Raw genomic sequence first — 10984 nt, 5'->3', positions numbered from 1 at the left:
AAAAATGGAAGAGGTTTTTGTTTTGGAGTGCAGCAAAAGATTTTGATGTTTCTGAGCCTAATTTGTGTGTGGCTCTTCAATATCTTACTGAGTTGCTAGACAAAGGTTTGTCTTTCTCTTCTATTAAAGTTCATGCTGCAGCAATTTCAGCTCACTATGATTGCAACCCACCATTGTTTTCTCATCCTTTGTTCAAGCAATCTCTTAGAGGGGCAAAGAATATAAGACCCCAATTAAGAGCTCCTACTCCTGCTTGGGATCTCAATTTTGTGTTGGAGAAACTCACTCTACAACCTTTTGAGCCTGCAGCTACTGCTGAGTTGAAATATTTATCATGGAAGACTGCTTTTTGTTGGCCATTACCCTGCAAGAAGGGTTTCTGAATTACAGGCCCTTATGGCGGTTGAGCCTTTCTTGATTTTCCATAAGGATAGGGTATCATTACGTACTAATCCTTCCTTTATGCCTAAGGTGGTTTCTAGTGTGGCTTTAAACCAAACTATTCATTTGCCTACTTTTTATGCAAATCCCAAAATAAAGGGAAAAGATTTTGCACACTTTAGATGTCCACAGGCAGTTGCGTTATTATTTGGACAGAACTAAAGGTTTCAGGCAGTCTCAGCAGTTGTTTGTTTCTTTTGCTTTGAGTTCTCAGGGCAAGCCTGTATCAAAACAAACTATTTCTAAGTGGATTGGGTTTTGCATTGCTTTCTGTTATTCCCATCATGGCAAGGAGATTCCAGCTGGGATTAGGCCTCATTCCACTAGGGCTACTGCCACTTCAACAGCTTTTTGAGGGTGTGGCAACCAAGGATATTTTGGAGGCAGCTACTTGGAGTTCTGTGCATACTTTCTCTAAGCATTATCACCTGCCACTTTACTCTAAGTCCAGGGCTGGTTTTGCCACTGCTGTTTTGCAGGGCATTTTGGCAGCTCCTGCTTCCTTGTAGTTAGCCATCCTCCCTTACCTCTGCTTTGGGATTCTACCCAAGTGTAAGGACTGCAGCAATGTGAGATGAAGAACATAGTACAGTTTTGTACCTACCATAAATGTAGATGTTCGAAGATCCACATTGCTGCAGTCCAATTTACCCTCCCTCCTTCCCCTCTGTAGTTAGAGGTGGTTGTGTGGGTTGGGTTGTTCATTTTGTGTTTATTGTATATATTGTACATATAGTTAGTGCAAGGGTGGTTGGTTGGTTGTTTGCTGTCTTTTGGTTTTGACCTTTATTTTTAGGGTCTTCTGACATCTGGGGCAAGAAAAGACTGAGGATATGACGTCGGTCATGCGCATTTGTACCCTGACGTTCTGACGTCAGTCAAATGCGCCCTGACCGACGTCAGCCTTATACTTTGATATTCGGGCCGACCGAGGACAGCGGACTACCCCAAGTGTAAGGACTGCAGCAATGTGGATCTTCGAACATCTACATTTATGGTAGGTACAAAACTGTACTTTTTTGGTTTAAGCTCCTAGCATTTAGCAGCATGAACCTAATTTTGTTCTGCTTGGTTAATTTCATATCGGTAATGTTGTTTACAAGACCTTGCCTAAAAAGGCACTATAAGGGAGGCAAGAGCCTTTGCCAGCAGCTGAAAGCCTAGGTGTGCCAGGTGCAAACCATCTTTAGCAAAGCAGTGAGGTTTGTTGATCATGGCTTCCCAGGCAGACAGGAATGGATCCCCATGGAATGACACCAAAAACTAAGCCAGTTATTGAAATCAATTTTTTTTTGCTTATACTGTGGCATCATTCTAGGTGAGGGTAGTATGCTGCTGAAGGCTAGGAGCATACCTGCCTGGGACACATACTCAGAGAGCTCGACCATGTCTCTCTTCATATAGTGCAGTAAGGTACATCTCAGGTCATTCACACCAACATGAACTATGCCGGAGTTGTAATAGTACTTGTTGCTGAGAGATCTGAGTGCATGTGTGACTTGGTGACTCCTGGCACTGGACAGGCAGCTGACTGTGACTTTCTCTGTGTCCACCCTGGTGAATGGGACATCCGTGTGTCTCACTATTGAGTCTCCAATGACAAAAAACTTAGTTTTTGAATGTTATGCCTTACAGGCTTGGTGGTGAGACACTGGTGTTATGTGTCAAGCCCCCCTGAAAATATTTATACTAGCTCCAAGATCACAACACCTCAGAGAAAAGGGAATGTACTAAGAAAGGCTATCTTGGATTTAGTATATCCAAGTCCTTATTTTTCAGCCATGCAGCCTCAGCATTACAGGCTGTTGGTGCGGGTTCCAGTACTTCACATGGTTACTCATTCTGTATCTATCCACACTGGCTCTCACAGATCATTCTTTACTGGAGATGTACTACACATCCCATATCATCACATGCACAGCTCTGTGTGACACATCTATTCTCCAACACCATAAATCCATATTGGACATTCTGTAAGTAACATATATTCTTTAATTACAGAAATCAACCTGAGCAGTTTTTCATTCCAGATGTGTTCCCCAACATTACACACCCCACATAAGTCATTCTACATCACATGTTTATCCCCAGATTTACACACTATGCAATTACACCTATATTACAAGTTCTTGCAGGATTTACACAGCACAGGTGTTCATTCTGCTTGCATATACTGATTGTTCATGATTTTCTCATTGTAACAGTAAACCTTGTGTTGCGCAACCCAAGTTCTTCCCTTTTTGAAAAGTTCTCATACTTGTGGTGAGGTTGTGTTTTTGCATTTGAAGTTTGTTTAGAAACCCTGTTTTAATATAAGGTCTTGTACTTTCCTTAGACACTGTGGTATCTCCATTTATATAACACTGTTGTGCACTTTCAAGGTCAGCACTTTGTTTCCTGTTACATGACTGTGGGGTTAGTATATTTAAATAAGGGTAGTCTGAAGAATTAAGCCCTCCATATGTGGGTTGTGGGGGGGGGGGGGTTCTCTTCCTGCAGAATAGGCTTTAGGTGTTTTATGATACATTTAAATAACATTTTGTTTCATTAGCAAAAGTTAACAAAACATAACTCGTGTTACAATGATTTAATTGAATTTGGGGGAGGGGGGAATTTTGAAAAAGTATTTGGACTACAACAATACCTAGGTTTTGTGGCTTTCCTGTATTACTCTTACCTACATCATAACTCTGCCACCATGATGATTCCAAACTCTTTTTCCACGTAGTCAGTTACTGGCCTTCCTACTGCGACTGATCCCACATTGCCTCTAGAAACTGGAAATGTCTCTCTTCTATGGGTATGCCCTCTTACCTATCAAATATGTCCAGGGAGATGTTTTAATCATCTGAAGCCAATCAGACTATATAGCAGGGGTTGGACTGGCATATGGCCAGATCTGTCAAACCACCAGGAGCCTGCTTGCTTTTCTTTTCTCATTTTGTTTTTTCCTTCCCAGCTTCAGCTACCCAAGTGTGCAGCCAGAACATTCCAGTGACTCCTACTGTATATTAAGGGTCGTCTTTGTTCTGGATATCCCTTTTCAGTACCCCAGGAGGGGAATCATCCATGGTGGTTGTCCTGTATATTGGCCGTACTGGTGGGCTGACCCTTTCTTGGCTCAGGTGATCAGTGCTGCTCTGAGATACCCTGCTTCTGCGATGGTGGTCTTGCCTTTTCTCATTCTGCTTTGCAAGAAAAATGCATGAGCACAATTGGTACTGTAATGTACAATTCAACTTTTGTTTTCTTCTGTATTTCTTGTTTCTCAGGAAGATGCTTATAGCTTGGAACAGTACATTACACAAGAGTATGCAAAACTGCACCAGTTTCTTCATGATAAAGAACAAAAACTAATCCAACAGCTTAAGGATGAAGAAGCAGAAATTCTGCGACAGATTGAAACAAAACTTGAAAGCGTAAGAAGTTATCAACAGATTTACATTTACACAATATGTAATTGCAAGTATATTATAAATTCTTGCAGGATTTCATGATTAAAACACAGCACAGCTGTTTCATTCTGCTTGCATATACTGATCATTCTTGATTTTCTCATTGTAGAAGAAAACCTTGTGTTGGGCAACCCAAGTTTTTCCCTTTTAGAAGAGTTCTCATACATGTGGTGAGGTTGTGTTTTTGCATTTGAATTTTGTTTAGAAATCCTGTTTTAATATAAGGTTTTGCACTTTCCTTGGATACAGTGGTATTGCCATTTATACTGCACTGTTGTGCACTTTCAAGGTTAGCTCTTTGTTTCCTGTTGCATGACTGTGGAGTTAGTTTATTTAAATAAGAGTATTTTGGAGAATTAAGTCCATATGGGGATTGATTGTGGGGGGGGGGTTCTCTTCCTGTAGAATAGGTTTTGGGTGTTTTATGATGCATGTAAGTAGCATTTTGTTTCATTAGCTAAAGATGGTAAAACAATACTCATGTTGCAATGATTTGATTGAATTTTGGGGAGGGGTACATTTTGAAAAAAACTATTCTGTACTACAGCAGAATCTAGGTTTTGTGGTTTTCGTTTGTTGCTCTGACACACATCATAACCCGGCTATCATGATTTTCCAAACTTTTTCCTGTTAGTCAATTACTGGTCTTCCTGTTGGAACCAATCCCACATTGCCTCTTGAAAGTGGAATCAACTTCCAGCAAAGTATGTGCTGTCTTACCTGTCAAATATGTCCAGGGAGATATTTTGAACACCTGAAGCCAACCAGACATTATAGCAGAGATTAGACTGGCATCTGACCAAACCCATCAAACTGCCAGGAGCCTGCTTGCTTTCCTTCTCATTTTGTTTCTTATTTCCCAGCTTCAGATACCCATGTGTACAGCCAGAACATTACAGTGACTCTTGCTGTATATTAGGGATTGTCTTTATTCCGGGTATCATGTTTCAGTACTTCCACAGTGGGAGTATCCATGATGGTTTCCTTTCTACCAGCCATACTGGTGAGCTAGACCTTTCTCGGCACAGGTCATCAGTGCTGCCAGAACATTGCAGTGACTCTTGCTGTATATTAGGGGTCATCTTTATTCTGGGTATCCTGTTTCAGTACTTTCACACAGAGATCATCCATGATGGTTTCCTTTATATCAGCCATACTGGTGGCCCGACCCTTTCTCGGCTCAGGTCATCAGTGCTGCTCTCAGGTACCCTGATTCTATGATGGCACACTTATCTTTAGTCGTTCTTCTTCATTGCAAGAAAAATTCATGAGTACATTTGGTACTGTAATATACAATTCAAGTTTTTATTCTTCTGTATTTCTTGTTTTTCAGGAAGATGTGTGTAGTTTGGAACAATACATTACACAAGAGTTCGCAAAACTGCACCAATTTCTTCATGATAAGGAACAAAAACTAATCCAACTGCTTAAGGATGAAGAAGCAGAGATTTTAAGAGAGATGGAAAAAAATCTTGAAAGCGTAAGAAATGATGTTGTGGCCACTCATGTGGCAGTGTCTTATTCAAGCTTGGAGCTGAGGAAAAAAGTCATAGAGACTCTTGAAGAAAATGAAGACAGTAATGTAGGTCTTAAAACTTCTGTTTTGGCCACTCTGGAAGTGGTGGCCGAGGATATGTCCGAACTTATAAATCAGAAAACTACTGGTTTTCTAACAGTAAGTGAACTTTTTTTTGTGTTTTTTTGTTTTTGTTACCTGTGTAGTAAGGCTGGTCTACTGACCCTTTTTAGCCATGAAATGATCTCTGTGGGAGACAATAAGACAGATACACAAGTACAAAGCACATCTCCCTGTTTACCGGTATAGGCAGTTATATTTTGTTTGCTTTTTCCTTTTTCCATGCCCTAAAGTTTTCACTAACTAATGAACAAGCAACTTCTACTTTGAGCATTAAACATGGCTAGCTTTAAAGTAAAGAAAAAGTCCTTTTCTCCTTTTTCCAAACTTTCTTTTTCCTGTCTCTACACACCTTTGTAGTTTGCATCTTCATAATACACTTCAGTCTCTTCTTTCACATCAGCACTTCAATATAACTTTATTGCCCATTCCCATATAACGTTCTGGCTTACAGATATTTTTTTTTCACCCACAACAGCTAGTACCATCTTTTCAGTCTACTCGGTTCACCCCCACTATGCTTGGGAAGGGTTGCTCCACTCCAACCTACCCCACCACCTATTCCCACACACCCCACTTCATCTAAGCTTGTACTGTTCTGTCCCCTACCCCCTACAACAAAACATCCAACCAAATTCACTGAGGCATCCAAATGGCCTAACTCCTCAACTTGTAAGCTTCTGTTGCATGCCCACCTAACTCACTTCTCCAAATCTTCTTCGGCAAAAATAGCATATAACTTCCACCCAGGTAACTCTTGTCTTCCCCTAATTTAAGGATAATATGCTGCAGCTCCAGGTTACTGTCACAGTTATACTAAGCGTACTCAGGACTGCCATATCCTACCACATTCCCATTCGCCCATCACTCTATTTTCCCAATTCTGTACTCCTGGTCAAAAAACACCCACACATAAACTACAGAATTGCACTCGGCCTTTACCTGTTAGGAATGCTTGCCCTATTCAGTTACAGCTACATCAGAGAGAGCAACCAGATCTTGTATATTAGTATCAGACTGTATTCTTACCACCTCACCTTCAAACATAAACACCTTTGGCTGTCTCCCAGAGAACATCAGTGACCATCTCCTCAAAAGTACAGTATTAAACGTACATATTCTCTTCTGTTTTAACAAAAACACCTTTATAAACTACCACTCCCAAACACAATTGGAATACCGTAAAAACTTACTGCTAGAAGATGCTGTTATGTATTTCAATAAAACAGTCCATCTGAAGTTGTTAATCTTCTTCCTGTTCATCACTGATGGGTTCTGTTCTGAGCCCTCAGAACCAAGTCGGCCTTATACCAAGCTTGCATGCACCAAAAGATCTCGAACTAAGCTGCTAACCACAATGCCCGTCACTCAGTTACCCCAGAACTCATTTGCCGCAGAGCCATATAGCAGCATTTCACCGAGCTCTCCAGCTAGGTGTCATATTTTTCAAATTTTTATAAGTATTTGTGAGTTCTTTCCTGTCAAATTGTTATTTTTTCTCTAATTTCTCACTCCGCTCTACCCATAGGTATTCTTTCTCGTACCATTGTTGGTATTTGCCCTCTTTATGGTATTCCCAGTACCATTGTTGGTATTTCTCTCTCTTTCCTTTTTCAGTTTTGTGTGTGTTGTCTTTTGTTATGTCTGAAAAAAAAAGGGACTACGGGATTTAAACACTGCCCTTCTTGCAGTGGTAAACTCCCTAATAGCGATCTGCATGTGAAATGTGTGCATTGTTTGCGGGTTCCACACATATCGGTCAAACTTCTCTGTGACATTTGTGCCAGTTTCAGTCAGCGGACGCTGAATGAATGACGAAACAAGTTAATCCTCAAGGGCCTGCTTCCTTCTTCTTTTTCTGAGGCTATTTCTGCATTGGAGGTCTCAACCCCTCTTTCTGTGGACAAAAAACTTCCTCCTTCTGACCCCTCTTCACTGGCCGGTGACAGAAAGCCTCATAAGCACAAGACCCATAAGACTTCTTCTGAGCATCGAATAACCTCCTCGGTTCCAACCACCTCGGCTCTGAGTTTGGCTCCAGTGGTTCAAACAGAAGTTGCTATGATCGCCTCATTGTCACCGGTCCTGGCACTGATGACTACGGCTCCTGCTGCTACTTCGGTTCAGACCAGTTTGCCTGTCTCTACCTCTGCACCGACGTTGGTTCCGAAAACATCTTCGGAGCTGCTATTGACCTCCACTCCAGCTGTGACTTCGGCTCCGAGCCCGTTCTCTGCTCCGATGATTCCCCTGCTGCCGGTTTCCAGACTGGAATTCTCAGTGCCGTTTTTCAGTGCATCACGGACCCAGTACTTCCCCATCTAAGGATCCTTTTGCCGGACAAGTTTTCAGCCCATGTTTGGACTGGTCTGATTCCCCCTCGGGCATTTGTAAGGTCTGCTAGGAGCCTACCTGAATTAGATGTGGTGCACCTTTTTAATAAGCTACTGACCGCCAGGGGAATTACAAATTTTCCTAGAACCCATCCCACTCCGGGTTTTGGTTCTGTTGCCCCAGTGACCCCCACGTATTCTCCTTCCTTGGACCCCTCGGTTCTGACGCTCATATTTCCGACCGATGAGAGGACCCCTTGCCTCGGCGCCGACAATGACCATGTCTGAGGCTACGAGGCCCCTTTGGGTGTCGGTTCCATTGGAACCCATCCTTCCTCAATCTCATGCTTGGGGGGTGGAGCCCTTGGTTCCAGCCATGGTTCCGGTCATGTCACCGATTCAGTCTTTGGGTCCGAGGGTGACTTCCACTCCAGTTTTGCTTGAGGCTCCATCCTCAGGAGTGGACCGCATGGAGTGGGGTGTGAATCCAGTCCGAAATTGTCTTCTTCGGTTCCGGGCTCCCATTCCTCTTCAGGCAGACCTGCTTTCCAGGTGATGGAGAGGGTGCTTGCTTCAAGCAATCCTCCTATTTTGGACCTACCACCCTTTTCCTCTGAGCTGCAGCTACCAAAGGCCACCCACCCAGGACCCTGAGAGCGCAAGACCCAGGAAACCCCTGTTCAGGGTATTTCCCTTTCTGAGTATTCTTCAGATGCTCCCACAGAAGATCCCCCTCAGAAATGGGAGTGTAAGAGGAAACACAGACTCCCCAGAGCAATCTCTTATGGAAGATATGGACTACAATGAAGGGGAAGGGTCCCCACGGTCACCCCCGATGTCCCATTTGGAGACACCCTGGAAATTTTGAAGCAGAGGAGTGACTGGAAGCCCGCCAACCCTTCCTCAGAGGAATCCATATTCTTGCAGGCCTTCCGCTCTCGGCCTTCTACCTCTTGGGTGACCCTCCCCCCCGCTGATGAGTTAGTCAGGTCATCATGCAGTGGGCACAGAAGAGTCCAGACACCACTGAGGCCATTCCCAGGAGATCAGATAAGATACTCTCCCCTCCAGAGGATCAACCTCATTGGTCTAGAGGTTTGCTAGTAGACGCTATGGTGGTGGCAGCGGCCACAGAAAAGGACCTTGCAGAGGAAAGTCCTGCTGCCCACCCACCCAACAGAGAGTCCCGGGTGGTGGACAGGTTAGGAAAATGAGTTTTTGCTTCAGTGACCTTTGCTGTCAGGTCTCTGAACTTTTTGCCACATTTTACGAGGCACCAAATACAGCAAAAAGCACCAACCAAGACTAGTAAAGTAAATACATGAGTATTTTATTCACAAAATAATATACATCCCAGACCGGTTTCAGCCCACAGGCTTTCCTCAGTGGGAATAAAAGTAGTTACTGATGTGAAGTGACACACATACATATATAACATGAACCATCCAATAGGATTCTTCCCAAAGGATTCTTCCCAAAATTCAAACTGTTTTCTGTATGGAAAATAAAAAGAGAATGAAAAGTTATACAGTCAGACAACATTGTTAGTGATAACATATGTAATTTAAATAGTAACCATAGTTACTGATAACAAATAGAAATAAAAATGAAAATAAAACACATAACTTTACACATGGTCATTCAAACCAGGTGAAAACAAAGCACCCAGTTTAATGATCCAATACTTTTCTTTTTTAGTAAGGATTGAGTGCCAACCTTGTTTATTGGATCTGTCACCAAGAATCCTGTCAATAATGGTGAACTGGAATCTGGCTGAGTTGTGGTGTAGGCCATGTCTGTATAGAGCATTGGTCTCTCTCTTGGTTCGTATGTCACTACAATGCTCAGACATACGCAGACAAAGTGGTCGTGATGTTTGTCCAACATAAAAATAGCCACATGTGCATGTTGCAAGATACACCACCCAATCGCTGTTACAGTTACCAAAAAATGTTATGTCATATATCCTGTCAGTGTTTTTTCTGGTAAACTGTTTGGATGTGAAAATAAATGAACATGATGAACAATGACCACAATTGTAAGTGCCCCATAATCTGTCACCTGTCATAGTTAGTTGATGGTGTATAGCTCCAGCCGAGCTTACCCTTTTAAAATGAGAAAAAAAGGAACCACGTGTCCTGCCTCTTCTATATCCATACTTACATGCATCACCAATCAAAGGTGTAAGTTCATCAATGGCAGTAAGAATGTTCCAGTGCTTGGACAAAACATTTCTAATTAGATTAATGTTTTGTCCAAATGTTGTGATGAACCGAATGGAATCATCCTGTTCAGTATGGGTTTTATCACGATATGTGAGAAGTGAGGTTCTAGTTGAGTTGGAGGCAACCTGTCGAGCACCCTGGATGTCAGGCTCATTATAACCCCTAGCTCTGAACCTATTAACCAGATCCTGTTGAGATTCTTCATATTCATTTTCTGAGGAACAGATTCTATGAATCCTGAGGAACTGAGATTTGGGTATGTTTCGAATGATATGGTTGGGGTGCATACTGGTTGCATGTAGTAGGTTGTTATATTGGGGATATTTGCAAAATGTTTTGCTTTGTAAAGTATCGTCTGGATTCCGAGTTATGGTGACATCCTAAAAGTTGATCTCAGACCGATTGCAAGTTAAAGTGAATTCTATGCCCCATTTGTTCTGATTGAGATACAATACAAATTCCGCCAGATATTCCTCATCCAAACACCAAACCAACCAACAATCATCCAGATACCTATGCCAAATATCCAGTTCCTCAAGATATAAGTTGTGTGTGGGATCATAAATAAGATGTTCCCCAATGTATCCCATGAAGAGGTCTGCATATATGGGAGCAAAGGACGCTACCATAGCAGTCCCTTTGAGTTGCCAATAACATTCTCCCTGAAAATGGAATACATTTTTGTTTAGGACATGCTCTGCCACACAAACCAAGAGTGTGTTGAAGCCCACCGGATATAGTTGGGCTTTTTCCAGCTAAAAATTAAGGGCTTCTAATCCAGCCCAGTGTGGTATATTGGTGTATAGAGTTTTGACATCCAGGGTGCATAGTAGCCAGTCAGGTTCCAGTTGACTGTCAAAAATTATTTGAAAAAATTGTGTGGTGTCCTGTATT

At 42.3% G+C, this 10984-nt stretch overlaps 1 protein-coding gene across 1 annotated transcript in view; it reads left to right on the top strand.

Moving 5' to 3' along the window:
* The window catches only part of LOC122814457, a 1903843-nt gene that overhangs the window by 584350 nt on the left and 1308509 nt on the right, over nt 1-10984 (top strand). The window contains 2 exon segments of the mRNA XM_044087037.1: nt 3714-3860; nt 5230-5571. Coding sequence (XP_043942972.1) covers nt 3714-3860; nt 5230-5571 — 489 coding nt within the window.

This window comes from Protopterus annectens, chromosome 10.part0 (assembly GCF_019279795.1).
Source record: "Protopterus annectens isolate FY-2018-M chromosome 10.part0, PAN1.0, whole genome shotgun sequence".
In the NCBI taxonomy this organism is placed as follows: domain Eukaryota; kingdom Metazoa; phylum Chordata; order Ceratodontiformes; family Protopteridae; genus Protopterus; species Protopterus annectens.
The sequence above is the reverse complement of the archived record's forward strand: the minus strand, read 5'-3'. Positions and strand labels throughout refer to the sequence as shown.